At 56.8% G+C, this 27,566-nt stretch overlaps 4 protein-coding genes and 1 long non-coding RNA gene across 16 annotated transcripts; 1 reads left to right on the top strand and 4 right to left on the bottom strand.

Annotated features, from left to right (window-relative positions):
- Positions 1-269: 269 nt before the first annotated feature.
- LOC139585821 (histone H3.3A) lies at positions 270-2,247 on the bottom strand. 3 transcript variants are annotated; one of them, XR_011677321.1, is made up of 5 exons: positions 2,099-2,247; positions 1,494-1,637; positions 1,006-1,208; positions 848-963; positions 408-545 (listed from the first exon to the last, which is right to left on the bottom strand). XR_011677321.1 is itself a non-coding variant. In XM_071418792.1 (4 exons), exons 2-4 carry the CDS (start codon positions 1,619-1,621, stop codon positions 417-419), a joined length of 411 nt encoding a protein of 136 aa, XP_071274893.1. In that variant the 5' UTR covers positions 1,622-1,637; positions 2,099-2,247; the 3' UTR covers positions 270-416. The 3 variants fall into 3 exon arrangements, 2 of the variants coding, with proteins under 2 accessions (XP_071274893.1, XP_071274894.1); XM_071418792.1 differs by lacking the exon at positions 848-963 and having other exon boundaries at positions 270-545; positions 1,055-1,208; XM_071418793.1 differs by lacking the exons at positions 408-545; positions 848-963 and adding an exon at positions 560-659 and having other exon boundaries at positions 1,055-1,208.
- An 841-nt stretch (positions 2,248-3,088) lies between these two features.
- On the bottom strand, positions 3,089-6,096 carry SELENOW (selenoprotein W). The gene is made up of 5 exons (XM_071418794.1): positions 6,017-6,096; positions 5,672-5,696; positions 5,502-5,555; positions 4,913-4,987; positions 3,089-4,825 (listed from the first exon to the last, which is right to left on the bottom strand). Exons 1-5 carry the CDS (start codon positions 6,046-6,048, stop codon positions 4,751-4,753), a joined length of 261 nt encoding a protein of 86 aa, XP_071274895.1. The 5' UTR covers positions 6,049-6,096; the 3' UTR covers positions 3,089-4,750.
- An 82-nt stretch (positions 6,097-6,178) lies between these two features.
- On the top strand, positions 6,179-14,292 carry LOC139585817 (gap junction delta-2 protein-like). Of its 8 annotated transcripts, none has more exons than XM_071418785.1 (5): positions 6,179-6,533; positions 8,514-8,679; positions 9,587-9,841; positions 10,522-10,593; positions 10,785-14,292. In XM_071418785.1, exons 2-5 carry the CDS (start codon positions 8,596-8,598, stop codon positions 11,523-11,525), a joined length of 1,152 nt encoding a protein of 383 aa, XP_071274886.1. In that variant the 5' UTR covers positions 6,179-6,533; positions 8,514-8,595; the 3' UTR covers positions 11,526-14,292. The 8 variants fall into 8 exon arrangements, with proteins under 8 accessions (XP_071274886.1, XP_071274884.1, XP_071274889.1 ...); XM_071418783.1 differs by lacking the exon at positions 6,179-6,533 and adding an exon at positions 6,604-7,149; XM_071418788.1 differs by lacking the exons at positions 6,179-6,533; positions 10,522-10,593 and adding an exon at positions 6,618-7,149 and having other exon boundaries at positions 11,056-14,292.
- Positions 8,839-10,995, bottom strand: LOC139585823 (uncharacterized). 3 transcript variants are annotated; one of them, XR_011677324.1, is made up of 2 exons: positions 10,876-10,995; positions 8,839-10,697 (listed from the first exon to the last, which is right to left on the bottom strand). It is a non-coding gene; the product is annotated as an uncharacterized lncRNA (long non-coding RNA). The 3 variants fall into 3 exon arrangements; XR_011677322.1 differs by having other exon boundaries at positions 10,767-10,883; XR_011677323.1 differs by having other exon boundaries at positions 10,818-10,880.
- Positions 14,293-14,960: 668 nt separating the features above from the next.
- NOP53 (NOP53 ribosome biogenesis factor) lies at positions 14,961-27,341 on the bottom strand. Its single transcript, XM_071418791.1, has 14 exons — positions 27,101-27,341; positions 26,365-26,429; positions 26,187-26,277; positions 24,806-25,014; positions 23,548-23,618; positions 22,858-22,953; positions 21,283-21,381; positions 20,083-20,250; positions 19,182-19,305; positions 18,775-18,982; positions 17,955-18,021; positions 16,669-16,745; positions 15,731-15,787; positions 14,961-15,007 (listed from the first exon to the last, which is right to left on the bottom strand). Exons 1-14 carry the CDS (start codon positions 27,292-27,294, stop codon positions 15,001-15,003), a joined length of 1,533 nt encoding a protein of 510 aa, XP_071274892.1. The 5' UTR covers positions 27,295-27,341; the 3' UTR covers positions 14,961-15,000.
- Positions 27,342-27,566: the final 225 nt, after the last annotated feature.

The raw sequence follows: 27,566 nt of genomic DNA, 5'->3' as shown, positions 1-27,566 counted from the left end.
GCCCCGGATCAGCCCCAGGATCGGCCCCGGATCAGCCCCAGGATCAGCCCCAGGATCGGCCCCAGGATCGGCCCAGGATCGGCCCAGGATCAGCCCCAGGGTCAGCCCCAGGGTCAGCCCCAGGATCGGCCCCAGATCAGCCCCAGGATCGGCCCAGGGTCAGCCCCAGGATCGGCCCCAGGATCGGCCCCAGGATCGGCCCCAGGATCGGCCCCAGGATCAGCCCCAGGATCGGCCCCAGGATCAGCCCCAGGATCGGCCCCAGGATCGGCCCCAGGATCGGCCCAGGGTCAGCCCCAGGATCGGCCCCAGGGTCAGCCCCAGGATCGGCCCCAGGATCGGCCCAGGGTCAGCCCCAGGATCGGCCCCGGGGTCGCGGCTTTGGGGCTGCCGGAGCTCCTGGCCCCCGGGCTGTGTCAGGCGCGCTCGCCGCGGATGCGCCGCGCCAGCTGGATGTCCTTGGGCATGATGGTGACACGCTTGGCGTGGATGGCGCACAGGTTGGTGTCCTCAAAGAGCCCCACCAGGTATGCCTCGCTGGCCTCCTGGGGACAGGGGGGACAGCCATGGGGTCACCTGTGCCACCCCTGTGTCCGTCTGTCCCACCCCTGTGTCCCTGTGTCCCCAAACAGCCCCACCAGGTACGCCTCGCTGGCCTCCTGGGGACAGGTGAGGGACACAGGTGTGACACAGGTGTGACAGCCACAGGTGACACAGGTGACACCAATGGCAGCGCTCTGGAAGCGCAGGTTGTTTTTGGGCTGTCACTGTTGGTACCCAGGTGTGTCCCTCACCTGTCCCAGCTGTCCCCAGGTGTGTCCCTCACCTGTCCCAGTGCATCCCTCACCTGCAGCGCCCCGATGGCCGCGCTCTGGAAGCGCAGGTCGGTTTTGGGCTGTCACTGTCCCAGTTTGGGCTGTCATTGTCGGTACCCAGGTGTGCCCAGGTGTGTCCCAGCTGTACCTGGCTGTCCCCAGGTGTGTCCCTCACCTGTCCCAGCTGTACCTGGCTGTCCCCACGTGTGTCCCTCACCTGTCCCAGGTGCGTCCCTCACCTGCAGCGCCCCGATGGCCGCGCTCTGGAAGCGCAGGTCGGTTTTGAAGTCCTGCGCGATCTCCCGCACCAGCCGCTGGAACGGAAGCTTCCGGATCAGCAGCTCCGTGGATTTCTGGTAGCGCCGGATCTCGCGCAGCGCCACCGTCCCGGGGCTGGGGACACGCACGGGGGACATTGGGGACGCTGACGGGGCACCCCACGCTCACCTGTGACACCTCTGGGGCCCTGTGTCCCACCTGTGTCACTGTCACCCACCCGCACCACTGTGACCCACCTGTGTCACCTCCCTGTCCCAGTGTCCCCAGTCCCTCCCAGTCCCCCCAGTATTTCCCCGATCCCCCCGCAGTGTCTCCAATGTCCCCCAGTCCCTCCCAGTGTCCCCAGAATCCCCAGTGTCCCCCTCAGTCCCTCCCAGTCCCCCCAGTTTCCCCAGTTACCGGTAGCGATGCGGTTTCTTGACGCCCCCCGTGGACGGCGCGCTCTTCCGGGCCGCCTTGGTGGCCAGCTGCTTGCGCGGCGCTTTGCCGCCGGTGGATTTCCGAGCCGTCTGCTTGGTGCGGGCCATCCCGGGCCGTCACAGCCTGAGCGCGCCGGGAGCGGCGGGGAGAGAAACGGGGGGAAAAAAAACGGGAAAAACGGGAAAAACCGGGAGAGAGGGCCGCGCGCGGCCTACGCGACTACAACTCCCAGCAGCGCCCCGCGCAGCCTCACGTGATGGCAACCCAGCGCCTGATTGGTTGAGCGCGACGCCGGCGCAGCCGCGAACTGCAACACCCAGAAGCCTCCGCGAACCCCCCGCTGATTCGCCGGGGTGGCGGCGCTCACGCGCCCTGCCTTTGATAGACGTGCCTCGCAGCCAATCACGTCGCGGCCTTCTGGCCAATCAGCGCGCGGCACCGCACGGAAGGCGGGACTAAGGAGCAGCGTCTCCTCAGGCGACCCCGGCCCCCCCCCAACCCTCCCCCGGTACCGGAGCCTTCCCGGTGCTTCCCCCCCACCCCTCCCCGGTACCGACCCCCGACCGCCGCCGCACTCCCGGTACCTGCGAGCGGCGCTGGCGGCGGCGCTGGAGCCGTGCGGGTCCCGCGGTGCAGCTGCGGCGGCTTCGATCTCCCCCTTCCCGCCTTTCCCGGCAGAAAATGGCGGGTCCCGGCTGAGGGCGGTTCCCGTCGTGCCCCGCGCGCGGCGGGGCGGGAACGGGGGGGGTCGGCTGAGGTGAGGCCGCGCCGCCATCTTGGGCACCGTGAGGGCCTGAGGGGATCCGGGGGCTTTTTCCGCCTCAAAATTCCATAATTCTATAATTCCCGTAATTCTCGTAATTTTCCAACTCTGGGATGTTCGGTTTTGGGGTGTTTAGGCCGGAGCATGGGGCTTGGAAGAGCTCGGAGCGAGGCCGTGCCGCCATCTTGGGCACTGTGAGGGCCTGAGGGGATCCGGGAGCTTTTTCCACCTCCAAATTCCATAAATTACATAATTCCAGTAATTAACATAATTCCCATAATTTCCCAACTCTGGGATGTTCGGTTTTGGGATTTAAGAAAGAGAATGGAGTTTGGGACAGCTCGGAGTGAGGCATTATTGCTCTCTATTCCCATGAAAACACCTGGTAGGATCCCACAAAAAAAACCCGACAAAACCAATGAAAAAAAACCAAAAACCCCTACAAAACCAACCAAAAAAACCCCCCAAAATCCACAAAACCAACCAAAACCTTCTCGGTTTTCCATTTTTTATTCCCAAGAGAAGCAGTTCAATGACTTCATTACTTTTGTTTTAGGATTAAGTAAGTGGATGAAACTTTGAAGAACTCAAAGTGTGTTGATCCCAAAAAAGCCCTGAAAAAACCCAAAAATCCCAAACGAAATCCATCCTTTTATTCCCAAAATGAATAATTTCACAATTCTACGATTCTGGTTTTTAGGATTAAGCAAAAAACCGGAATTTGGAAGGGCACAGCCCCCATCCCTCCTCCCTCAGCTTCATTTTCCCCTAAAACTACTTAAAACCAAAACCAGACCAAAATCCACCCAAATCTGGCTCAAATTTCTGATGTTTATTCCCAAAAGGCCACAAAGTTGAGGGTGAAGAACAAATAAATGAGGGAATACTCAAATAATTGGGTATTTTCAGTGGTTTAAAAGAGTTTTTCCCATTTTTCAGCCTGTCGGGGAGTGTTCCGTAGGAGGAAAATCCCAAAAAAAGCCAAATTTGGCTCAAAACGGCGTTGGCGAAGGCAGCTCAAGGAAAGGAGGAGGATCCGGAGCCAGGGGAAGGATTTGGGGCTAAAAAAGGGATTTTTGGGAGGGGGAGGAAAAAGATTTTGGGGTGGGATAGGAAGGACTTGAGGCGGATTGAAATAATTGGGGGGGGGTCTGAAGGATTTGGGGTGAAATTTGAGGGGTTTTGGGTGAAATTTGAGGATTTAGGGTGGGATTTTCGGGATTTTGGGTGGGATTTTCGGGATTTTCTGTGGGATTTGAAGGATTTTGGGTGGGATCTGAGGGTTTAGAGTGGAATGAAGGGACCTGGGGGTGAAATTTGAGGATTTTGGGTGGGCTCGGAGGGTTTGGGGTGGGATTTGAAGGGATTTTGGGGGGGATTTGAAGGATTAGGGTGAGCTCAGAGGGTTTGGGGTGGGATTTGAAGGGTTTAGGGTAGGATTTGAAGGATTTAGGGTAGGATTTTGGGTGGGATCTGAGGGATTTTGGGTGGGATTTGAGGGATTTTGGGTGGGATTTGAAGGATTTAGGGTGGGCTCAGGGGCTTTGGGGTGGGATTTAGGGTGGGCTCAGAGGGTTTAGGGTGGGATTTGAAGGGTTTAGGGTGGGATTTAAGGATTTAGGGTAGGATTTTGGGTGGGATCTGAGGGATTTTGGGTGGGATTTGAAGGATTTAGGGTGGGCTCAGAGGGTTTGGGTGGGATCAGGGTGGGCTCAGAGGGTTTGGGGTGGGCTCAGGGTGGGCTCAGAGGGTTTGGGTGGGCTCAGGGTGGGCTCTGCCCCCCCAGCCCCGGTGTCCCCCCCGTGCGGGGTCAGGGCAGCGCCCGGTGCCGGCGGCGTTTCAGCGATTCCCGTCATGGAGCGCGGGGGGGTGGGGCTGGGGGGGCAGCGCTGTCGCGACATGTCCCGATAGCAGCGGGGATCCGGCAATGTCTCGCGATATATCGTGATATTATCTCCTGCTATATTGTGATATCCAGCGATATCTCCTGATATCTCCTGCTATATTGTGATATCCAGTGATATCTCCTGATATATCGTGATATCTTCTGATATCTCCCAATATATCGTGATACCCAGCGATATCTCCTGATATCTCCAGATATCTCCCAATATATCGTGATATCTCCTGATATCTCCAGATATCTCCCAATATATCGTGATATCTCCTGATATCTCCTGCTATATCGTGATATCCAGCGATATCTCCTGATAGCTCCAGTTATCTCCTGATATATCACAATATCTGGTGTATCTCTTGCTATCTCCCGATATTTCCTGATATATCCGCCGATATCCAGCACTATATCGCGATATTCATTGGCATTTCCCAATATATCGCGATATAGCCGCTGATATCTGCACTATATCACGATATTCACTGATATTTCCCGATATCTCCCGATATATGGTGACATCTGCTGCTATCTCGCGCTATATCGCGACATGTCACGATGGAGCCCCCCTAGCGGGGCCTAGGCCAGGCAGGACTCAATGGCGGCCACGATCTTGAGCAGTTTGGGGTCGCTGTCCACGAAGCCATCGCCGTTCTGGGGGGGGACACCCCGAAAATGGGGACGGGGACCCCAAAAAGGGGACGGGGACTCCAGAATGGGGGTGGGGGGAGGGGCACCCACCTTTTTGGAGTGGACCAGGCGTCCCCCCACGGTCACCTCAAACCATCCCGTCACCTCCGGGGTGCCCTGGCCGCTCTGGGGGGTGGGGGGCAGCTGAGAGACCCCAAAATGCCCCAAGGACCCCACCCCAAAAACCCCAGATCCCCCCAAAAATCCCCCTGGGAACCCCACCCCAAAAATCCCGGGATCCCCCCCAAAATCCCCCTGGGGACCCCACCCCAAAAACCCCAGGATCCCCCCCCAGATCCTCTGGATTCCACCCCAAAAAACCTGGGATCACCCCCCAAAATCCTCCCGGGGACCCCACCCCAAAAATCCCAGGATTCCCCCCAAAATTCCCCCCCGGGGACCCCACCCCAAAAACCTCAAGGTCCCCCCAAAATCCTCTGGATTCCACCCCAAAATTGTGGGGTGCCCCAGCCCCAAATCACCCCAGACCCCCCAAATTTGGGGACCCCGGCCCCGAATCACCCCAGACCCCCCCAAATTTGGGGACCCCGGCCCCGAATCACCCCAGACCCCCCCAAATTTGGGGACCCCGGCCCCGAATCACCCCAGACCCCCCCAAATCTGGGGACCCCGGCCCCACCACGTCCAGGGCTCCCGGGAAGCGCCGCTCCAGTTCCTGCTTCAGTTTCACAAACTGCAATTGGGGAGGGGGCTCCAGTGGGGAGGGGGCTCCCCCTGCATATTTTGGGGTCTCCCCCCCCCGGATTTTGGGGAGGGGGCGGTCACAAAAGGGGTGGGGGAGGGGCTCACCTTGGGTTTGTAGCCTCAGGCTCCGCTGGGGGATGGGCAGAGAGGGGGCGATAAAAATGGGACCCCCAACCCATTTTGGGATTGGGGACCCTCACCCGGAATTGGGGACCCCTCCCAGAATTAGGGACCCCCCGAACTGGGAACAAGCCCAGAATTAGGGACACACCCCCAGGATTAGCGACACCCACCCCCCAGAATTTGGGCCCCCCCGGGGACCAGGGACCTCCCCCCCCAGAATTGGGACCCCCCCCAGAATTGGGGACCCCTCCCCAGAATTGGGACCCCCCCCGGAATTGGGGACCCTTCCCCAGAATTGGGGACCCCCCAGTTTGGGCCCCCCGGTACCAGTAGAGGACATGGACTCGGAGCGGCGCCATGGCGGCAACTGCGCATGCGCGGGAGGGGCGGGGCCAGGGAAACCAGTACGGGACCAGTGAAACCAGTACGGGACCAGTGAAACCAGTGTGGGACCAGTGAAACCAGTACGGGACCAGTGAAACCAGTACGGGACCAGTGAAACCAGTAAAGGACCAGTGAAACCAGTACGGGACCAGTGAAACCAGTAAAGGACCAGTGAAACCAATAAAGGACCAGTGAAACCAGTACGGGACCAGTGAAACCAGTACGGGACCAGTGAAACCAATAAAGGACCAGTGAAACCAGTACGGGACCAGTGAAACCAATAAAGGACCAGTGAAACCAGTACGGGACCAGTGAAACCAATAAAGGACCAGTGAAACCAGTGCGGGACCAGTGAAACCAATAAAGGACCACCGAAACCAGTACGGGACCAGTGAAACCAGTAAAGGACCAGTGAAACCAGTACGGGACCAGTGAAACCAATAAAGGACCAGTGAAACCAGTACGGGACCACCGAAACCAGTGCGGGACCACCACTGAGAGCAGTAAAACCAGTGCCCAGTCCCGCTCCCAGTCCCTCCCAGTACCCCCCCAAGTCCCACCCCCGGTTCTCCCAGTCCCACCCCCAGTCCCTCCCAGTCCCTCCCAGTTTATCCCAATCCCCTCCCAGTCCCTCCCAGTCCCTCCCAGTTTACCCCAATCCCCTCCCAGTCCCTCCCAGTCCCTCCCAGTTTACCCCAATCCCCTCCCAGTCCCTCCCAGTCCCTCCCAGTTTACCCCAATCCCCTCCCAGTCCCTCCCAGTCCCTCCCCCAGTGTCCCCAGTGCTCCCAGTCCCTCCCAGTCCCTCCAGTCCCGCCCCTCCCCTCCCCCAGCGCTCGGATGGATCCCGGGGTTCCGCTGGATCCGCCCGATCCCGGGGGGCGGGGGGGGCGCGGGGGGGGCCGCAGCTGAGCCGGGGGTCCCGGGGGGGTCCCGGGGGGGTCCCGGGGGGGTCCCGGGGGTCCCGGGGGTCTCGGGGGGTCCCGGTGCCCCCCGGGCCGGAGCCATGGGCGAATGGACCATCCTGGAGCGGCTGCTGGAGGCGGCGGTGCAGCAGCACTCCACCATGATCGGCAGGTCAGAGAGCCCCGCGTGCCGCCCTCAGTGCACCCCCGGACCCCAAATCCGGCCCTAAACCCATCCCTGGACCCCCCCCGAGACCCCAGATCCATCCTGGGACCCCCTGAATCCACCCCGGCATCCCCGGATCCACCCCAGATCCGTCCCCGGGACCCTGAATCCATCCCCGGGATCTCAAACCCACACCCGGGACCCCCGGATCCACCCCAAATCCACCCCTGGACCCCCGGATCCACCCCAAATGCATCCCCTGGACCCCAAATCCATCCTCGCGACCCCAAATCCCACCCCAAACCCATCCTGGGGTCCTAAATCCACCCCGAATCCCCCCAGATCCACCCCCGGATCCCAAATCCCACCTCAAATCCCCCCGGGACCCCCTAAATCCACCTCAAATCCACCCCAAATCCGCCCAGATCCACCCTGGGACCCCCTAAATCCACCCCCGGCACCCCCAAATTCCCCCCAGCCCCAAAAATCCCCTCCCAACCCCCCCGGGACCTCCCCCCGCCTCTGTCCCCTCCCCGCTGTCCCCTCCCCGCTGTCACCTCCCCTCGGGCAGCAGGTGACACTGGTGTGCCTCTGGTGTGACACTGGTGTGGCTCTGGTGACACTGGTGTGGCTCTGGTGGCACTGGTGACACTGGTGTGGCTCTGGTGTGGCTCTGGTGTGGCACCGGTGACACTGGGACAGCCCGGGGGAAGCCCCTCCCGCGGGGGGGAAGGGAGGACAAGGTCCCCACGTGTCCCCAAAGGTGTCCCCACCCCCGCAGGGCACCTGGGTGGGATTGGGGGGGGACGGACAGGTGTGACCCGGGTGTGACCCGGGTGTGACCCGGGTGTGACCCGGGTGGCTCAGGGCCGCCCACGGTCCCTGCAGGAAGCACCAGGGCAGCCACGTGGTGGTGCCAGGTGAGCCCAGGGGAGCCCAGGGGAGCCCAGGTGAGGCCAGGGGACACCAGGGGAGCCCAGGGGAGCCCAGGGGACACCAGGGGTGGCCAGGGGACACCAGGGGAGCCCAGGGGAGCCCAGGGGAGCCCAGGGGACACCAGGGGTGGCCAGGGGACACCAGGGGAGCCCAGGGGAGCCCAGGGGACACCAGGGGAGCCCAGGGGAGCCCAGGTGAGCCCAGGGGAGCCCAGGTGACACCAGGGGTGGCCGGGGCAGCCAGGCTGGGGGGGGGGGTCCAGGGCCAGGTGGGATCCCCAGCCCCAGGCGCCATCCCCAGTCCCCCAGGTGTCACCCCAGGTGTCACCACAGGTGCAGACCCCTCCCCACCTCACCTGTCCTTGTCCCCAGGATCCTGCTGACCACGGTGGTCATTCCCTGTCCCTGCTGACCATTCCCTGTGTCCCTGCCCAGGATCCTGCTGACGGTCGTGGTCATTTTCCGGATCCTGATCGTGGCCATCGTGGGTGAGACGGTCTACGAGGACGAGCAGACCATGTTCATGTGCAACACGCTGCAGCCGGGCTGCAACCAGGCCTGCTACGACAAAGCCTTCCCCATCTCCCACATCCGCTACTGGGTGCGTCTGGGGGAACCAAAACCAAAACCAAAAACCAAAACCAAAAATCAAAACCCAAAACCAAAAACCAAAACCCAAAACCAAAAATCAAAACCCAAAACCAAAACCCAAAACCAAAAACCAAAACCCAAAACCAAAAATCAAAACCCAAAACTTCAGTGAAAGTCGTAAAAAAACCCCGTTTATTACAGCGCTGGATGCACGTGGGAATGGTTCCTCTAAAATGACACGTGGGAATTGGGAACTTCAGGTCCCTTTTTATCCTTCTGGGAACTTCAGGTCCTTTTTTAATCTTCCTGGGAACTTCAGGTCCCTTTTTATCTTTTTGGGAACTTCAGGTCCCTCTTTATCTTTCTGGGAATTTCAGGTCCCTTTTTATTTTCCTGGGAACTTCGGGTCCCTTTTTATCCCCCTCTCAAATCCACATGCATACAATTTCACATATCCAAAATTTCACATACCCAAAATTTCACATACCCAAAATTTCACATACCCAAAATTTCACATTTCAAAATTCCACATACCCAAAACTTCACATATCCAAAATTCCACATTTCAAAATTTCACATTCCAAAATTTCACATACCCAAAATTCCACATACCCAAAATTCCACATACCCAAAATTTCACATTTCAAAATTCCACATACCCAACATTCCACGTACCCAACATTCCACGTACCCAACATTCCACGTACCCAAAATTCCACATACCCAACATTCCACGTACCCAACATTCCACGTACCCAACATTCCACGTACCCAACATTTCACGTATCCATAATTTCACCAATTTTCACGACTTTCGCCCGGCGTTTGCCGCCGGTTCCTGTTTATCAGAAGGAGCTCCCAGGCGGTGCTGCCCATGGATTCCTACCCTGGACAATTCCCTTTTCTCTGTGCCCCAGGTGTTCCAGATCATCCTGGTGTGCACGCCCAGCCTGTGCTTCATCACCTACTCCGTGCACCAGGCGGCCAAACAGCGCGAGCGCCGCTGCTCCTTCCTGCAGCCGCTGCTGGAGCCGCGCCGGCCCCGGCCCAACGGGGGCCCGGCCGCCGAGGGGGCGCCCAGGGAGGAGCCCGAGCTGGGGCTGGGGCGGCCGCAGGCGCGGAGCTCCAAGGTGAAGCGGCAGGAGGGCATCTCCAGGTTCTACGTCATCCAGGTGGGTACACAGAGCAGAAACGGGGTGAAAAATAATGTAAAATAGAGGGAAAATATAAATAATGAAAAATGGAGGGGCAAAAACGCCCAATGGCGCCGGTGCAGCTGCAAGGCAGCGCCAGGGTGAAAGGGCAGGAGGGCATCTCCAGGCTCTGCGCCATCCAGGTGGGTGCAGAGAGTGGAAACGGGGTGAAAAATAATGTAAAATAGAGGGAAAATATAAATAATGAAAAATGGAGGTGCAAAAATGCCCAATGGCGCCGGTGCAGCTGCAAGGCAGCTCCAAGGTGAAGCGGCAGGAGGGCATCTCCAGGTTCTACGTCATCCAGGTGGGTGCAGAGAGGTGAAAATGTGTAAAAAATGGGTGAAAATGGGTGAAAAAAACCCATTAAAAATAGAGGTAAAAATATAAATAATAAAAAATGGAGGTGTAAAAATATAAATAATGAAAAACAGAGGTGTAAAAACGCCCAATGGCACCGGTGCAGCTGCAAGGCAGCGCCAGGGTGCAAGGGCAGGAGGGCATTGCCAGGCTCTGCACCATCCAGGTGGGTGCAGAGAGGTGCCCATCCTTGTGTCTCGTTTGTCACCTTTCTGTGACCATTCTGGGTTCTATTTGTGTCCATTTTGTGACCTTTTTGGGTCCATTTGGAGTCCATTTTGTGACCTTTTTGTGCCCAGGTGGTGTTCAGGAACGCTCTGGAGATCTCTCACTGTCCCTCACCTGTCCCTCACCTGTCCCTTTTTGCCCAGGTTGTGTTCAGGAACGCTCTGGAGATCTCTCACTGTCTCACCTGTCCCTCACCTGTCTCTCCCATGCCCAGGTTGTGTTCAGGAACGCTCTGGAGATCTCTCACCTGTCCCACCTGTCCCACCTGTCTCTCTCACCCCCAGGTGGTGTTCAGGAAGGTTTTAGCCCCTCTCACTGTCCCTCTATTGCCCAGGTTGTGTTCAGGAACGCTCTGGAGATCTCTCACTGTCCCTTTGTGCCCAGGTTGTGTTCAGGAACGCTCTGGAGATCTCTCACTGTCTCACCTGTCCCTTTTTTGCCCAGGGGGTGTTCAGGAACGCTCTGGAGATCTCTCACTGTCCCTCACCTGTCCCTTTGTGCCCAGGTTGTGTTCAGGAACGCTCTGGAGATCTCTCACTGTCCCTTTGTGCCCAGGTTGTGTTCAGGAACGCTCTGGAGATCTCTCACTGTCCCTTTTTGCCCAGGTTGTGTTCAGGAACGCTCTAGAGATCGGCTTCCTGGGCGGGCAGTATTTCCTGTACGGCTTCAACGTCCCGGCCATCTTCGAGTGCGACCGCTACCCGTGCGTCAAGGAGGTCGAGTGCTACGTCTCGCGGCCCACGGAGAAAAGCGTCTTCCTGGTCTTCATGTTCGCCGTGTCCGGGGTCTGCGTGCTGCTCAACCTGGCCGAGCTCAACCACCTGGGCTGGCGCAAGGTGCGCGCCGCCGTCCGCGGGGCCCGCGCGCGCCGCAAGAGCCTGGGGGACGCGCGGCGCAAGGAGGCGGCGACGGCGGCGACGGGGACAGCGGGGACGGCGGGGACGGTGCCGGCGCTGGGCAGGACACAGAGCAGCGAATCGGCCTACGTGTGATGGGATTGGGGTTTGGGATTGGGATGGGATTGGATGGGATTGGGATGGGCAGGACACAGAGCAGCGAATCGGCCTATGTGTGATGGGATTGGGGTTTGGGATTGGGATGGGATTGGATGGGATTGGGATGGGCAGGAACGGTGCCAGCGCTGGGCAGGACACAGAGCAGCGAATCGGCCTACGTGTGATGGGATTGGGGTTTGGGATTGGGACTGGGATGGGCAGGACACAGAGCAGCGAATCGGCCTACGTGTGATGGGATTGGGGATTTGGGATGGGAATGGGGTCAGGATTGGGATTGGGATGGATGGGAACAGTGCCGGTGCTGGGCAGGACGCAGAGCAGCGATCGGCCTACGTGTGATGGGATTGGGATTTGGGATTGGGATGGGATTGGGATGGGATTGGGATGGGCAGGACACAGAGCAGCGATCGGCCTACGTGTGATGGGATTGGGGTTAGGATGGGAATGGGGTCAGGATTGGGATTGGGATGGATGGGAACAGTGCCAGTGCTGGGCAGGATGCAGAGCAGCGAATCGGCCTACGTGTGATGGGATTGGGATGGGATTGGGGTCAGGATTGGGATTGGGATGGGATTGGGATGGGATTGGGATGGGCAGGACGCAGAGCAGCGAATCGGCCTAAGTGTGATGGGATTGGGATGGGATTTGGGGTCAGGATTGGGACTGGGATGGACAGGATCAGAGCTGGGGCTGGGCAGGACACAGAGCAGTGAATCCGCCTATGTGTGATGGGATTGGGGATTTGGGATGGGATGGGATTGGGATTGGGATGGGCAGGACGCAGAGCAGCGAATCGGCCTAAGTGTGATGGGATTGGGATTGGGGTTTGGGATTGGGATGGGATTGGGATGGGATGGACGGGAACGGTGCCGGCGCTGGGCAGGACGCAGAGCAGCGAATCGGCCTAAGTGTGATGGGATTGGGATTTGGGATGGGATTGGGGTCAGGATTGGGATTGGGATGGGCAGGATCAGAGCTGGGGCTGGGCAGGACACAGAGCTGCAAGTCAGCAGGTGTGTGATGGGATGGGATTGGGGTCAGGATGGGATTGGGGTCAGGATAGGACCAAAATTGAGGTGGGATTTGGGTTAGGATGGGATCAGGATTGGGATGGGATCAGGATTGGGATGGGATTGGGATGGGATCGGAGCCCACGCTGGGCAGGACGCAGAGCAGCGACTCGGCCTACGTGTGATGGGGTTTGGGATTTGGGATCAGGATTTGGGTTAGGATGGGATTGGGATAAATGGGATTGGGACTGGGATGGACAGGACTGGGATTGGGGTCAGGAAATAGAATGGGATTGGACTGGCATGGGATTGGGGTCAGGTGGACAGGACTGGGATGGGATTGGGATGCACAGGATTGGGATTGGGGCCGGGAAACAGAATGGGATTGGACTGGGATTGGATTGGGATGGACAGGATTGGGATTGGGGTCAGGGGAGGGACTGGGCAGGAGTTCAGCCTTGGACTGGAGCCAGGATTGTTGGGATTTCACCCCAAACTGGTGGGGACTGGAGCCCCCAGGGTCCCAATGTCAGCCCCAAAAGGGGAACTGGAGCCAAAGACGGGGATTTCATCCCAAAATCGCTGGGGTTTGAAGCCTCAAAGTGTTGGGGTTTCACCCCAAAGTGTTGGGGTTTGGGGCCACGACTGCTGGGATTTCACCCCTGAATCGCCGGAGCTCGGAGCCGCCAAAATCGCCGGGAATTGGAGCCAAAATCACCAGAACTGGAACCAAAATCACCAGAACTGGAACCAAAATCACCAGAACTGGAACCAAAATCACCAGGAATTGGGACTGAAAAGGAGCAGGGATCAGCCCTGAACTGTTGGGGTTTCAGACCCCAAAACTGTGGGGATTTCACCCCAAAAACTGTGGGGATTCCACCCCCAAATCTCTGGGGTTTGTCCCCAAATCTCCTGGGATTTCAGCCCCAAATTTCCAGAGTTTGTTCCCAAAACTGTTGGGGTTGGAACCCAAAACTGTGGAGATTTCATCCCCAAATCTCTGGGGTTTGTCCCCAAAACCTCCAGGATTTCATTCCCAAATTTCCAGGGTTTGTCCCCAAACTCCTGAGCTTTGGGACAGAACTTGTGCCCCAAAACCACCAAAATTCCTCCCCAAAATCCAGGACTTTGTACCCAAATCACCAGGGAGAAGTTTGGGCCCAAAAAAACTGAAATTTCTCCCCAAATCCTTTGGGAATTCAGCCCTGAAATCCTCAGATTCCCCCAAAATCTCCAATTTCAGGGTTTCACCCCCAAAGCTGCTGCTGCTTTTCCCCTCCTGGTTTTATTCCCCTGATTTCATTTTGGCCCTTCAGGTGCACACTGGGCTGGGATAATTTGAATTTATTTTGATGTGTTTGTATTTATTTTAGTGGCATTTGTATTTATTTAGGAAGATTTTTATTTATTTTGGGGTATTTGTATTTATTTTAGTGACATTTGTATTTATTTAGGAAGATTTTTATTTATTTTGGGGTATTTGTATTTATTCTAGTGACATTTGTAATAATTTTAGGGAGATTTTTATTTATTTTAGGGTGTATTTATTTAAAGGGGGGGTTTGTATTTATTTTAGGGAAATTTATAATTATTCATAGAAGTTTGTATTAATTTGGGGGCAATTTCCATGAATTTTAGGCAGGTTTCAGTTCATTTTTAGACCTTTGCTGTTTCATTTGGAGCTTTCCATTTTTTGGGGTGCATTGATGGAAATCTGCATTGATTTGAGGGCAATGTCGATTTTTGGGGAGGGGGCTCAGAGGTGCTGGGGGGGGCAGAGCCCCCCCAAAATCTCAATAAAGGGGTGAAAGACCCTGAGTGCATTTGGGGTGTCCCTGGGGGAAAGGGCGGCTCGGAATCCCCAAAATTTGGCTCAGAATCCCCCAAAATGGGTTCAGAATCCCCCAAAATGGGTTCAGAGCCCCCAAAAATGAGCCCAGAACCCCCAAAAATGAGCCCAGAACCCCCAAAATGGGGTCAGACCCCCCCAGAATGAGCTCAGAGCCCCCAAAAGGGCTCAGAGACCCCAAAATTTGGGTCAGAACCCCCAAAATTGGGGTCAGACCCCCCCAAAATGGTCCCAGATGCCCCAAATTCCCAAAAAGCCCCCCCAAAATGGCCTCAGACCCCCCCAAAATCGTCCCAGAGCTCCCAAAATGGGCTCAGAATCCCCAAAATGGGTTTAGAGACCCCAAAATGGGCTCAGCCCCCACAAATGAGGTCAATGCCTCCAAAATTTGTCCCAGAGCCCCCAAACTCCCAAAAAAGCCCCCCCAGAATGGGCTCAGACCCCCCAAAATTGGGGTCAGAATGGCCCAAAATGGGTTCAAAGCCCCCCAAAATTGTCCCAAACCCCCCAAAATGAGTCCAGATCCCCCCCAGAATTGTCCCAAATCCCCCAAAATTGTCCCCAATCCCCCCCAAATTGTCCCAAATCCCCCCAGAATTGTCCCAGACCCCAAAGAAGCCCCCCCAGCCTCCAGGTTGCTCCAAGGGTTTATTTTGGGGGGGGGTCCCGGGGTCAGAGCCTGCAACAGAAATGGGGGAGGGGGCGTCAGGGGGGGTCCCCAAATTTCGGGGTCCCCAATTTCAGGATTCCTAATTTCAGAGTCCCCAGTTTCGGGGCCACAATTTCAGGGTCCCCAATTTTGGGGTCCCCAGTTTGGGGTTCCAAATTTCGGGATCACCAATTTAGGGTTCCCAATTTAAGGTCCCCAGTTTAGGGGTTCCCAAATTTCAGGCTCCCCAATTTAAGGGTCCCAAATTTCAGGCTCCCCAGTTTTGGGGTCCCCAATTTAAGAGTCCCCAGTTTTGGGGTCCCAAATTTCGGGGTTCCCCCAGACTCAGACACAGCCCTGAAGGATCAGGGGGTCCCAGGGGGTCCCCAATTTGAGGTTCCCAAATTTCGGGGTTCCCAATTTTGGGGTCCCCCCAGACTCAGTCACAGCCCTGAAGGATCAGGGGGGATCTGAGGGGTCCCAAATTTTGGGGTTCCCAATTTCGGGGTTCCCCAATTTCAGGGTTCCAAATTTTGGATTCCCAATTCAAGGTCCCCATTTTGGGGTCCCCAATTTTGGGGTTTCCAATTTAGGGTCCCCAATTTCAGGGTCCCCAATTTCAGATTCCCCAATTTGGGGTTCCCAATTTCAGGGTCCCTAATTTAAGGTCCCCAATTTCAGGGTCCCCAATTTCAGGATCCCCAATTCAGGGTCCCCATTTTGGGGTTGCAGTTTTGGGGTCCCCCCACTCACGTCACAGCCCTGAAGGATCTTTTCTCCACGTATTTCACCCGGTAGCGCCGCTTGAACCTGGGCAAAACCAAAAAATTTGGGTCAGAAACACAAAAATTTGGGTTTTCTGTGAATTTTGGGGTTTTTCTCAGAAATTTTGAGGGTTTTTTTTCCAAAAATTTTGGGATTTTTCTCCTAAATTCTGGGGTTTTTCCTGTCCCCATTCTGTGTTTTCCTGTCCCCATTTTGGTTTCCCCCATTCTCAGCCACTCACTTGGCCCAAATTTCATTGTTCCTGAGTAAATATTTGTTTTTTTCCCCATCCCCATTTTGAGTTTTCCTGTCCCCATTTTGGTTTTCCTGTCCCCATTTCATTCTTCCTCTCCCCATTTGTGTTCCCCCCATTCTCATTCACTCACTTGGCCCAAATTTCATTTTTCCTGAGTAAATATTTGGTTTTTTCCTCTCCCCATTTTGTGTTTTTCCCCATCCTCAGTCACTCACTTGGCCCAAATTCCATTGTTTCTGTCCCCATTTTGGTTTTTCCTCTCCCCATTTTGTGTTTCCCCCATTCTCAGTCACTCACTTGGCCCAAATTTCATTTTTCCCATCCCCATTTCATTTTTCCCGTCACCATTTTGGTTTTTTCCTGTCCCCATTTCATTTTTCCCATCCCCCTTTTCTGTTTCCCCCATTCTCAGCCACTCACTTGGCCCAAATTTCATTTTTCCTGAGTAAATATTTGGTTTTTCCCCCTCCCCATTTGTGTTTTCCCCCATCCTCAGTCACTCACTTGGCCCAAATTCCATTTTTCCTGTCCCCATTTCATTGTTCCCATCCCCATTTCATTTTTCCCCTCCCCATTTGTGTTTTTCCCCATCCTCAGTCACTCACTTGGCCCAAATTCCATTTTTCCTGTCCCCATTTTGTGTGTTTTTCCCCCATTTTGAGTCACTCACTTGGCCCTGAGCCGTGGCTCCAGGACGTTTCTCCTCTGGAGGCTCCTGAAGCGGTCCCTGAGCAGGTTCCCCTGGGGCTGTGGAGTCAGCAAAGCCCAGATCTGGTTTTACTGCTCATTTTCATTTCTTGGTTCCATTGCCCATTCTCATTTCTTGGTTCCATTGCCCATTTTCATTTCTTGGTTCCATTGCCCATTCTCATTTCTTGGTTCCATTGCCCATTCTCATTTCTTGGTTCCATTGCCCATTTTCCTTTCCCATTTTCATTTTTTGGTTTCATTTCCCATTTTCCTTTCCCATTTTCCTTTCCCATTTTCATTTTTTGGTTTCATTTCCCATTTTCATTTCCCATTTTCCTTTCCCATTTTAATTTCCCATTTTCATTTTTTGGTTCCATTTCTCATTTTCATTTCCCATTTTCCTTTCCCATTTTCCTTTCCCATTTCCATTTCCCATTTTCCTTTCCCATTTTCCTTTCCCATTTTCCTTTCCCATTTCCATTTCCCACCACTTTGGGGTGTTTGGGCCCAGGTTTGGTCCCAGCAGCCTCAGCCTGGCTGGGGCCTCGTCCCCATGACAAAGCCCCAGAGCCCGAAGCCTTCACAGAATTCCCAACCTGGGAACTCTCCCAGCGCAAGGATGGCTCTCGTCACCGGCTGCTGCACCCCAGAACAGGGATGGGGGAACAAACAGGGATCCCCCAAAAAAATGGGATTAAAAAGAATAATTGGGATTTTTCACAAAAAAATTGGGATTTTTCACTAAAAAATTGAGATTTTTCGCCCCAAAAATGGGGATTTTCAACCCAAAAATAAGGATTTTTTTCCTCAAAAAAAATTGGGATTTTTCCCCAAAAAAATGGAGATTTTTCAACCCAAAAATAAGGATTTTTTCCTCAAAAAAAATTGGGATTTTTCCCCCAAAAAATGGAGATTTTTTCCCCAAAAAATTGAGATTTTTTCCCACAAAAATTGGGATTTTTCTCCCCAAAAAATGGAGATTTTTTCCCCAAAAATTGGAGTTTTCCGCCCAAAAAATCAAAATTTTTCCGCCCCAAAAAAAGGGCGTTTCCCCTCAAAAATAAGAAATTTTTTTCCCTCCAAAATGCTGATTTTTCCCCCCCAAAATTGTGATTTTTTTTTCCCCACAGAAATGGGATTTTTCCCCCCAAAAATGGGGATTTTTTTTCCCCAAATCCAGGGATTTTCCCCCCCAGAAATGGGGATTTTTCCCCAATAAATGAGATATTTTTTTAACCAAAAATGGGATTTTCCCCCCAGACCCACCCGGAGGCTCCTCAGGGACTCTGGGATTTCCTCGCTCAGCTGCACCTCAAGCTCGGGCTCCTCGTAGCTGCAAAGGCCCAAAATTGGGGGTTTTAGCCTCAAAAAGGGGGAGGGGATCACCCCAAATCCTGCCCCCCTTTTTCCCATCCCCAAATCCCCATTTCCCCCCTCTAAACCCCCAAACCCCCATTTCCCACCCCAAATCCCCATTTTAACCTCCCCAAACCCCCGTTTTCCTTCCCCAAACCCCATTTCCCCCGTCAATCCCCATTTTCCCCACCTCAAACCCCCTTTTCCCCATCCCAATTCCCTTTTGTCCCCCAAACCCCACCCCAAGCCCCATTTCCCCCCATTCTCCACCATTTTTCCCCCATTTCCCCCCCATTTTTCCCCATTCCCCCCCATTTTTCCCCATTTCCCCCCATTTTTCCCCATTCCCCCCACTTGTCCCCATTTTTCCCCCATTTATCCCCGTTTTCCCCCATTTCTTCCCATTCTCCCCCATTTTTCCCCACTTCCCCCATTTTTCCCCATCTATCCCCATTTCCCCCCCATTCTCCCCCATTCTCCCCCATTTCTCCCCCATTTCCCCCATCTATCCCCATTTCCCCCATTTTCCCCCCATTCTCCCCCATTTTTCCCCATTCTCCCCCATTTTTCCCCATTTCCCCCCATTTTTCCCCATTCTCCCCCATTTTTCCCCACTTCCCCCATTTTTCCCCATCTATCCCCATTTCTCCCCCATTCTCCCCCATTTTTCCCCCATTTTCCCCCCATTTCTCCCCCATTTCCCCCCATTCCCCCCCATTTTCCCCCGTACCGGAGCCGTCCCAGCCGTTTCGGGGCCGTTTCCCGCAGTTTCCGCCTCTGCTCCCTCAGGAGGCGCCGGCGCCGCAGCTCCAGGTCCCGGAGCCGCAGGAGGCGCCGCAGGGAACGGAGCTGGAACAGCCCCTGGCGCCTCTGCAGGGCCATGCGGGCACGGGCACGGGCACCGGCCTGGGGAAATCCCATAAAATCCATCATTGATCCTATAAATATATCACTGATCCCATAAACCCAGCCCTGATCCCACAGACCCATCATTGATCCCAGCCCAGGGCAGGGAACGGAGCTGGAACAGCCCCTGGCGCCTCTGCAGGGCCATGCGGGCACGGGCACGGGCACCGGCCTGGGGAAACCCCATAAACCCATCAGGGATCCCATAAATATATCACTGATCCCATAAACCCATCATTGATCCCATAAACACATCATTGATCCCATCATTGATCCCAGCCCAGGGCAGGGAACGGAGCTGGAACAGCCCCTGGCGCCTCCGCAGGGCCATGCGGGCACGGGCACGGGCACCGGCCTGGGGAAACCCCATAAAATCCATCATTGACCCCATAAACCCAGCCCTGATCCCATAAACCCAGCCCTGATCCCAGCCCAGGGCAGGGAACGGAGCTGGAACAGCCCCTGGCGCCTCTGCAGGGCTGCACGGGCACGGGCACGGGCACCGGCCTGGGGAAATCCCATAAACACATCAGGGATCCCATAAATCCATCATTGATCCTATAAACCCATCATTGATCCCAGCCCAGGGCAGGGAACGGAGCTGGAACAGCCCCTGGCGCCTCTGCAGGGCCATGCGGGCACGGGCACGGGCACTGGCCTGGGGAAACCCCATAAACACATCAGGGATCCCATAAATATATCACTGATCCCATAAACCCATCATTGATCCCATAAACACATCATTGATCCCATCATTGATCCCAGCCCAGGGCAGGGAACGGAGCTGGAACAGCCCCTGGCGCCTCTGCAGGGCTGCACGGGCACGGGCACGGGCACCGGCCTGGGGAAACCCCATAAAATCCATCATTGATCCTATAAATCCATCATTGATCCCATAAACCCAGCCCTGATCCCATAAACCCATCAGGGATCCATCCTGACCCCACTGATCCCTCCCTTGTCCCACTCCCAATCCCAACCCCAACCCCAACCCCAACCCCAACCCCAATCCCAACCCCATTAAACCCCAATCCCAACCCCATTAAATCCCAATCCCAACCCCATTAAATCCCAACCCCGACCCCATTAAATCCCAACCCCATTAAACCCCAACCCCACTCCCACTCCTCACCTTCTCCCTCTGCTCCTTCTCCTTCCGCCGCTGTTTCTCCGTTTTCCGCCCGGGCTGTTCCCGTCTGTGCGGCCGCTCCCGCTCTTCATCCTCCTCCTGCTGCCCTTCCTCATCCTCCTCCTCCTCCTCCTCCAGCAGCCCCTGCAGCTGCTCCCGCAGCACGGCCTCCTGGGGACCCCAAACCCACAGATCTGACCCCAAATTCTGAGATCAGACCCCAAATCCCACAGATCTGACCCCAGATTTGGGGGCCAAGACCCCAAATACCAGAGCAAGGCCCCAAATTCCAGGGCTCAGACCCCAAATTTTGGGGTCAGACCCCAAATTCCAGGGCCCAGACCCCAAATCCCACAGCTCAGACCCCACATTTGGGGGCCAAGACGCCAAATTCCAGAGCTCAGACCTCAAATTTCAGAGCTCCGATCTAAATTCTGGGCCCAGACCCCAAATTCCAGGGCCTAGACCCCAAATTCTGGGCCCAGACCCCAAATCCCACAGCTCAAACCCCAAATTCTGGGCCCAGACCCCAAATTCCAGGGCCCAGACCCCACATCTGGGGGCCAAGACCCCAAATTCCAGAGCTCAAACCCCAAATTCTGGGCTCAGATCCCAAATTCTGGGCCCAGACCCCAAATTCCAGGGCCCAGACCCCAAATTCTGGGCCCAGACCCCAAATCCCACAGCTCTGACCCCACATTTGGGGGCCAAGACCCCAAATACCAGAGCAAGGCCCCAAATTCCAAAGCTCAGACCCCAAATTCTGGGCTCAGACCCCAAATTCCAGGGCCCAGACCCCAAATTTGGGCACCCAGACCCCAAATTCCAGGGCCCAGACCCCAAATTTGGGTACCCAGACCCCAAATTCCAGAGCTCAGACCCCAAATTTGGGCACCCAGACCCCAAATTCCAGAGCTCAGACCCCAAATTTGGGCACCCAGACCCCAAATTCCAGAGCTCAGACCCCAAATTCCAGGGCCCAGACCCCAAATTCTGGGCCCAGACCCCAAATCCCACAGCTCAGACCCCACATCTGGGGGCCAAGACCCCAAATACCAGAGCAAGGCCCCAAATTCCAGAGCTCAGACCCCAAATCTGGGCACCCAGACCCCAAATCCCACAGCTCAGACCCCAAATCCGGGTACCCAGACCCCAAATCCGGGGTCCTGACCCCCCAGTGGGGCTGTCCCCACCTGTCCCCACCTGCGAGGGCGGCTCCTCGGTGACCTTCAGCCTCCTCTCCACCTTCTCCTCCTCCCTCCTCCTCCTCAGCTCCACCTCCAGCGCCTTCCGCAGCAGATCCTGCAAAGGGGGCACCCCAAAGATACCCCAAAGTCCTGCTGGGAGCCCCAAAACCAGCCAAAAACTGACCAAAAACTGACCAAAAACTGACCAAAAACTGCCCCAAACCACCCTAAAAACCACCCCAAAACCAGCCAAAAACTACCCCCAAACCACCCCAAAACCACCTCAAAATCTACCCCCAAACCACCCCAAAAACCACCCCAAAACTGACCCCAAACCACCCCAAAACCACCTCAAAAACCACGCCAAAATCCACCCCAAAACCACCCCGAGAAGCCCAAAACCCTTTTCAGACCCCAAACTCCCCCCCAGGAGCCCCCAAAACCCCTCGTGACCCCCTAAAAACCCCTCAGAGCCCCCCAAATCCCCTCTTGCCCCCCCAAAAACCCCTCAGAGAGGCCCAAATCCCCTCCTGACCCCCCAAAAACTCCTCCTGATCCCCCCCAAAACCCCTCAGAGAGACCCAAATCCCCTCCTGACCCCCCAAAACCCCTCCTGACCCCTCAAAGCCCCCCTAAAAACCCCTCTAAGAGGCCCCCAAATCCCCTCCTGACCCCCCAAACCCCCTCATAGCCCCCAAAAAACCCCTCATACCCCACCCAAATCCCTTTGTGACCCCCCCAAATCCCCTCCTGACCCCTCAGAGACCCCCCGAAAACCCCTCAGAGCCCCAAACCCCCTCATAACCCCCCAAAATCCCCTCATAGCCCCCCCAAAACCACCCCTCATAGCCACCCCAAAAACTCCTCCTGATCCCTCAAAACCCCCTCAGAGAGGCCCAAATCCCCCCAAAACCCCCTCAGAGCCCCCCCAAAAACCCTCAGACACCCCCAAATCCCCTCATACCCCACCCAAATCCCTTCGTGACCCCCCCAAACCCCCTCAGAGCCCCCCAAATCCCCTTCTGACCCCTCAAAAACCCCTCATAGCCCCCCCAAACCCCCTCAGAGCCCCCCAAATCCCTTCCTGCCCCCCCAAACCCCCTCAGAGCCCCCCAAATCCCATCCTGCTCCCCCAAAACCCCTCAGATCCCCCAAATCCCCTCCTGACCCCCCAAAATCCCCTCATAGCCCCCCCAAATCCCCTCAGAGCCCCCCAAATCCCCTCATAGCCCCCCCAAACCCCCTCAGAGCCCCCCAAATCCCCTCCTGACCCCTCAAAACCCCTCAGAGACCCCCCAAAAACCCCTCAGAGCCCCCAAACCCCTCAAAGCCCCCCCAAAACCCCTCAGAGCCCCCCAAAAACCTCTCCTGATACCCCAAAACCCCCTCAGAGAGGCCCAAATCCCCCCAAAACCCCTCAGAGCCCCCCCAAAACCCCTTCCTGACCCCTCAAAAACCCCTCATACCCCACCCAAATCCCTTTGTGACCCCCCCAAATCCCCTCCTGACCCCTCAGAGACCCCCCGAAAACCCCTCCTGCCCCCCCAAAACCCCCCCAGAGCCCCCCAAGCCCCTCTAAGAGCCCCCAGACCTGGTGCTCCTGGAAGGGGGGGTTGTAGGAGCCCCCCTGGCCGATGACCTCCACGGGGGGGAGGGGCGAGGGCCGGGCCTGCAGCCGGGGGGGGCGCTGGGAGAAAGGGGGGGAGGGGGGGACCCCAAAATGAGACCCCGGCACTGGGGGGGAGGGGCTCCAAGGGGGGCTCGGAGGGGATTCTGGGGGTCCCAGGGGGGAATTGGGGGTCTCAAGGGGATTTTGGGGTGGTTTTGGGGGTCCTGGATGGATTTTAGGGGTTCTCGAGGGGATTTTTGGGGGTCCCGGGGGGGTTTTGGGGGTCTCAAGGGGATTTTTGGGGTGGTTTTGGGGGGTCCTGGATGGATTTTTGGGGGTCTCAGAGGTGGTTTGGGGAGTCCTGAGGGGATTTTGGGGGTCCCAGGGTTGCTCTTGGGGGGTTTTGGGGGCCCTGGATGGATTTTTGGGGGTCTCAAGGGGATTTTTGGGGTGGTTTTGGGGGGTCCTGGGTGGATTTTGTGGGGGTCCCAGGGTGATTTTGGGGGTCCCAGGGTGATTTTGGGGTTCCCAGGGTGGTTTTTGGGGTCCCAGGCTGTTTTTGGGGTGTTTTGGGGTCCCAGGGGTGTTTTTAGGGTTCCCAGGGTGGTTTTTGGGGTATTTTGGGGTGCTTTTGGGGTCCCCAGGCTGTTTTTGGGGTGTTTGGGGTCCCACCTGCACCCTGAGCCTCTTGGTCTGCTGCAGGTACCAGGGGTCCTGCCCGGCCAGGGGGGCGTCCAGGGGGTCTGGGGGGGCACAGGGACCTCAGCCAGGGGGGTCCCCAAAACGCCCCCAGCCCCAAAATCCACCCTGCAACCCCAAATCTGCTCCCAAGCCCAAAAATCCCCCCACAATTGTAACAAACCCCCCAAAATCCCCCCAAATTTCACCAAGGCCCCAAAAAATCCCCCCAAAATCCCCCCAGGTTGTCCCAAATCCCCCTGGATGGTCCCAAATCCTCCCAGATTTCCCCCATCTCACTGTGCTGCCCCCAGATGCTCCCAAATCCCCCCAGATGGTCCCAAACCCCCCAAAATCCCCCCAAACTGTCCCAAATCCCCCCGGATCCCCCCAAACTGTCCCAAATCCCCCCAGAAGGTCCGAAATCCCCCTAATCCCCCCAAATTCCCCCATCTCACTCACTGTGCTGCCCCCAGATGGTCCCAAATCCCCCCAAATGGTCCCAAATGGTCCCAAATCCCCCCAAATCCCCCCGGATCCCCCCAAACTGTCCCAAATTCCCCCAGATGGTCCCAAATCCCCCCATATCCCCCCAGATGGTCCCAAATACCCCCAAATCCCCCCAAATCCTCCCAGATGGTCCCAAACCCCCCCAAACCCCCCCTATCCCCCCTATCTCACTCACTGTGCTGCCCCCAGATGGTCCCAAACCCCCCAAATCCCCCCCATCTCACTGTGCTGACCCCAGATGGTCCCAAATGCCCCCAAATCCCCCCAAACCCCCCAAATCCCCCCCCTCTCACTGTGCTGCCCCCAGATGGTCCCAAACCCCCCCAAATCCCCCCAAACCCCCCCATACCCCCCCTATCTCACTCACTGTGCTGCCCCCAGATGGTCCCAAATCCCCCCAGATCCCCCCAAACTGTCCCAAATCCCCCAAATCCCCCCTATCCCCCCCCATCTCACTCACTGTGCTGCCCCCAGATGGTCCCAAATCCCCCAAATCCCCCCAAAGCCCCCTCTCACTCACTGTGCTGCCCCCAGATGGTCCCAAATTCCCCCCAAACCCCCCCAAACCCCCCCCTCTCACTCACTGTGCTGCCCCCAGATGGTCCCAAATTCCCCCCAAACCCCCCCCGTACCCCCTCTATCTCACTCACTGTGCTGCCCCCAGATGGTCCCAAACCCCCCCAGATCCCCCCAAATCCCCCCAGATGGTCCCAAACCCCCCCAAACCCCCCCCCTCACTCACTGTGCTGCCCCCAGATGTCGTAGAAGGCCCGGTGGGGGTCGGAGCGCCCCAGCTCCGGGGGTTTTTGGGGGGCCGGGGGCTCCCCCCGGGCCAGGCGGGCCCTGAGGCGCCGCTCCCCCCTGGGGAAGACCCCGAGCGCCGCCCTCTGCTCCCAAAAACGGCGCCGCAGCCGCTCCTTGCGCCCGTTCGGAACCTGGTGGGCACCGATGCTGGGGGGGGACCCCAAAAATGAGAGCCTGGGATTTGGGGAGGGGTCCTGGGGGCATCAACCCAAAAATCCCCACCCAAAAATCAGAGCCTGGGATTTGGGGAGGGCTCCTGGGGGCATCAACCCAAAATTCCCCACCCAAAAATGAGAGCCTGGGACCTGGGGAGGGGTCCTGGGGGGATCAATCCAGAAATCCCCACCCAAAAATGAGAGCCTGGGATTTGGGGAGGGGCCCTGGGGGCATCAACCCAAAAATCCCCACCCAAAAATGAGAGCCCGGGACCTGGGGAGGGGTCCTGGGGGGATTTGGGGGTCCCTGAGGGGGATTTGGGATGGGATTGACCCAAAAATTCCCACCCAAAAATGAGACCCTGGGACCTGGGGAGGGGTCCTGGGGGGATCAACCCAAAAATCCCCACCCAAAAATGAGACCCTGAAATGTGGGGAGGGGTCCTGGGGGAATCAGCCCAAAAATCCCCACCCAAAAATGAGAGCCTGGGATTTGGGGAGGGGTCCTGGGGGAGATTCAGGGGTCCCTGAGGGGGATTTGGGGTCCCAGGGGGAGATTTGTGGGTCCTGAGGGAGATTTGGGGGTCCCTGACATGGATTTGGGGGTTCCTGAGGGGGATTCAGGGGTCCCTGAGGGGGATTTGGGGGGTCCTGGGGGGGGAACCCAAGGGGAATTGGGATGGGATCAACCCAAAAATCCCCACCCAAAAATGAGACCCTGAAATGTGGGGAGGGGTCCTGGGGGCATCAACCCAAAAATCCCCACCCAAAAATGAGAGCCCAGGATCTGGGGAGGGGTCCTGGGGGGATCAATCCAGAAATCCCCACCCAAAAATGAGACCCTGAAATGTGGGGAGGGGTCCTGGGGGGATTTGGGGGGTCCTGAGGGGGATTCAGGGGTCCCTGAGGGGGATTTGGGGGGGTCCTGAGTCGATTTAAGGGACCCTGAGGGGGATTTGGAGGATCCCAAGTGGATCTGGGGGTCCCTGAGGGGATTTGTGGGGTCCCAGGGGGGAATTTGTGGGTCCTGAGGGGGATTTGGGGGTCTTGGGGAGGTCCCAAGGTGAATTTAGGAGATCTTGGAGAGGATTTTGGAACCCCCCCCCCCCCCAAACCCCATTTTTGGGGTGAGGAGCCCCCCCCCCCCCAAGCCCCCAGACTCACTTTTTGGGGGGAGGCACCTTGGAGAGGGGCTGCAGCACCAGGTCCACGTGCAGGGGCTTCTGGGGGGGCTTCTTCTTCTTCAGGGACCGATCTGGGGGGGTCAGGGCACCCCAAAACCCTCAGAACTGGGTCAGGGTACCCCAAAATCCCAAAATCCGGGGGGGAGAAAAAATCTCACTTTTGGGGGTGGCCCCCTTGTCCAGGAAGAAAAGGTCCTCGTTGGGCTGCTCCGAGATCAGACCCCTGGAAAAGAGGCAGAAAATGAGAGATTTACACCAAAAAATGAGAGATTGACACCAAAATTAGAGATTTGCCTCAAAAAATGAGAGGTTCATACAAAAAATGAGAGATTTGCACCCAAATTAGAAGTTTCACCCTCACAAAATTAGGTATTTGGCCTAAAATTAGAAATTTCACCTCAAAGTCAAAGATTGACACCAAAATTAGAAAGATTTAACGAGGTTCACCTCAATATATGAAAAATTTACACCAAAATTAGAAAAATTCTCCTCAAAATTAGAGATTTGCCCCCGAATCCCTTTGAGCTCACCAAAATCCCACTGAGAACCCCCCAGATCCCCTCAGGACCCTCCAAATCCCTTCAGGACCCCCCAAACCCCCTCAGAACCCCCTGAAATCCCCTCAGGGTCCCCCAGATCCCCTCAGGACCCTCCAAATCCCTTCAGGACCCCTCAGATCCCCTCAGGGTCCCCCAGATCCCCTCAGGACCCCTCCAAATCCCCTGAAGACCCCTCCAAATCCCACTGAGACCTCCCCAAAACCTCTCAGGACCCCCCAAATCCCACTGAGACCTCCTCAAATCCCATCAGAACCCCCCAAGCCCCTCAGGACCCCCCAAGTCCCACTGAGACCTCTCCAAATCTCCTCAAGACCCCCCGAACCCGTCCGCTCACCCCGCCGCTCGCTCCTGCAGCCCCACATCCTCCAGGAAATCGCCGATTTCGCGGCCCAGCCTCGCCTCGGGGCCGCTCCAGCGTTTCCAGCCTTTCTTGCGGTTCCGCGGCCCCCGGGAACGGCGCCGGGAGGCGGCGGCGGCGCCGGCCGAGCCCGCGGGGTTGAAGGCGAGGAACGACTCGGCCGCCGCCATTTCGTGAGGGAGCCGCGTGAGGGCGGGAAGGAACCGGAAATTGCGTAAGGCGGCTTCCGGCCGGAAAAAGGGCGGGAAGCCACGGGAGCCGCCATTTTAGGGAGGGGTGACAAGGCGGCGCCGCCATCTTGGGAAGGTAGCGGAGTGGCGATGTGAACAAAAAACGGGTTTAAAATGCGTTAAAACCACGCCCGGATGTGCCTAAACCTCCCAAAATTGCCACGAGTCCTCCCAGATGTGCCCCAAACCCCTCTCGAGACTTCCTCGAACAC

The sequence above is a fragment of the Agelaius tricolor genome, unplaced genomic scaffold, assembly GCF_023055355.1.
Source record: "Agelaius tricolor isolate 1412-34295 unplaced genomic scaffold, bAgeTri1.0.p SCAF_90, whole genome shotgun sequence".
NCBI classification, from domain to species: domain Eukaryota; kingdom Metazoa; phylum Chordata; class Aves; order Passeriformes; family Icteridae; genus Agelaius; species Agelaius tricolor.
The sequence above is the reverse complement of the archived record's forward strand: the minus strand, read 5'-3'. Positions and strand labels throughout refer to the sequence as shown.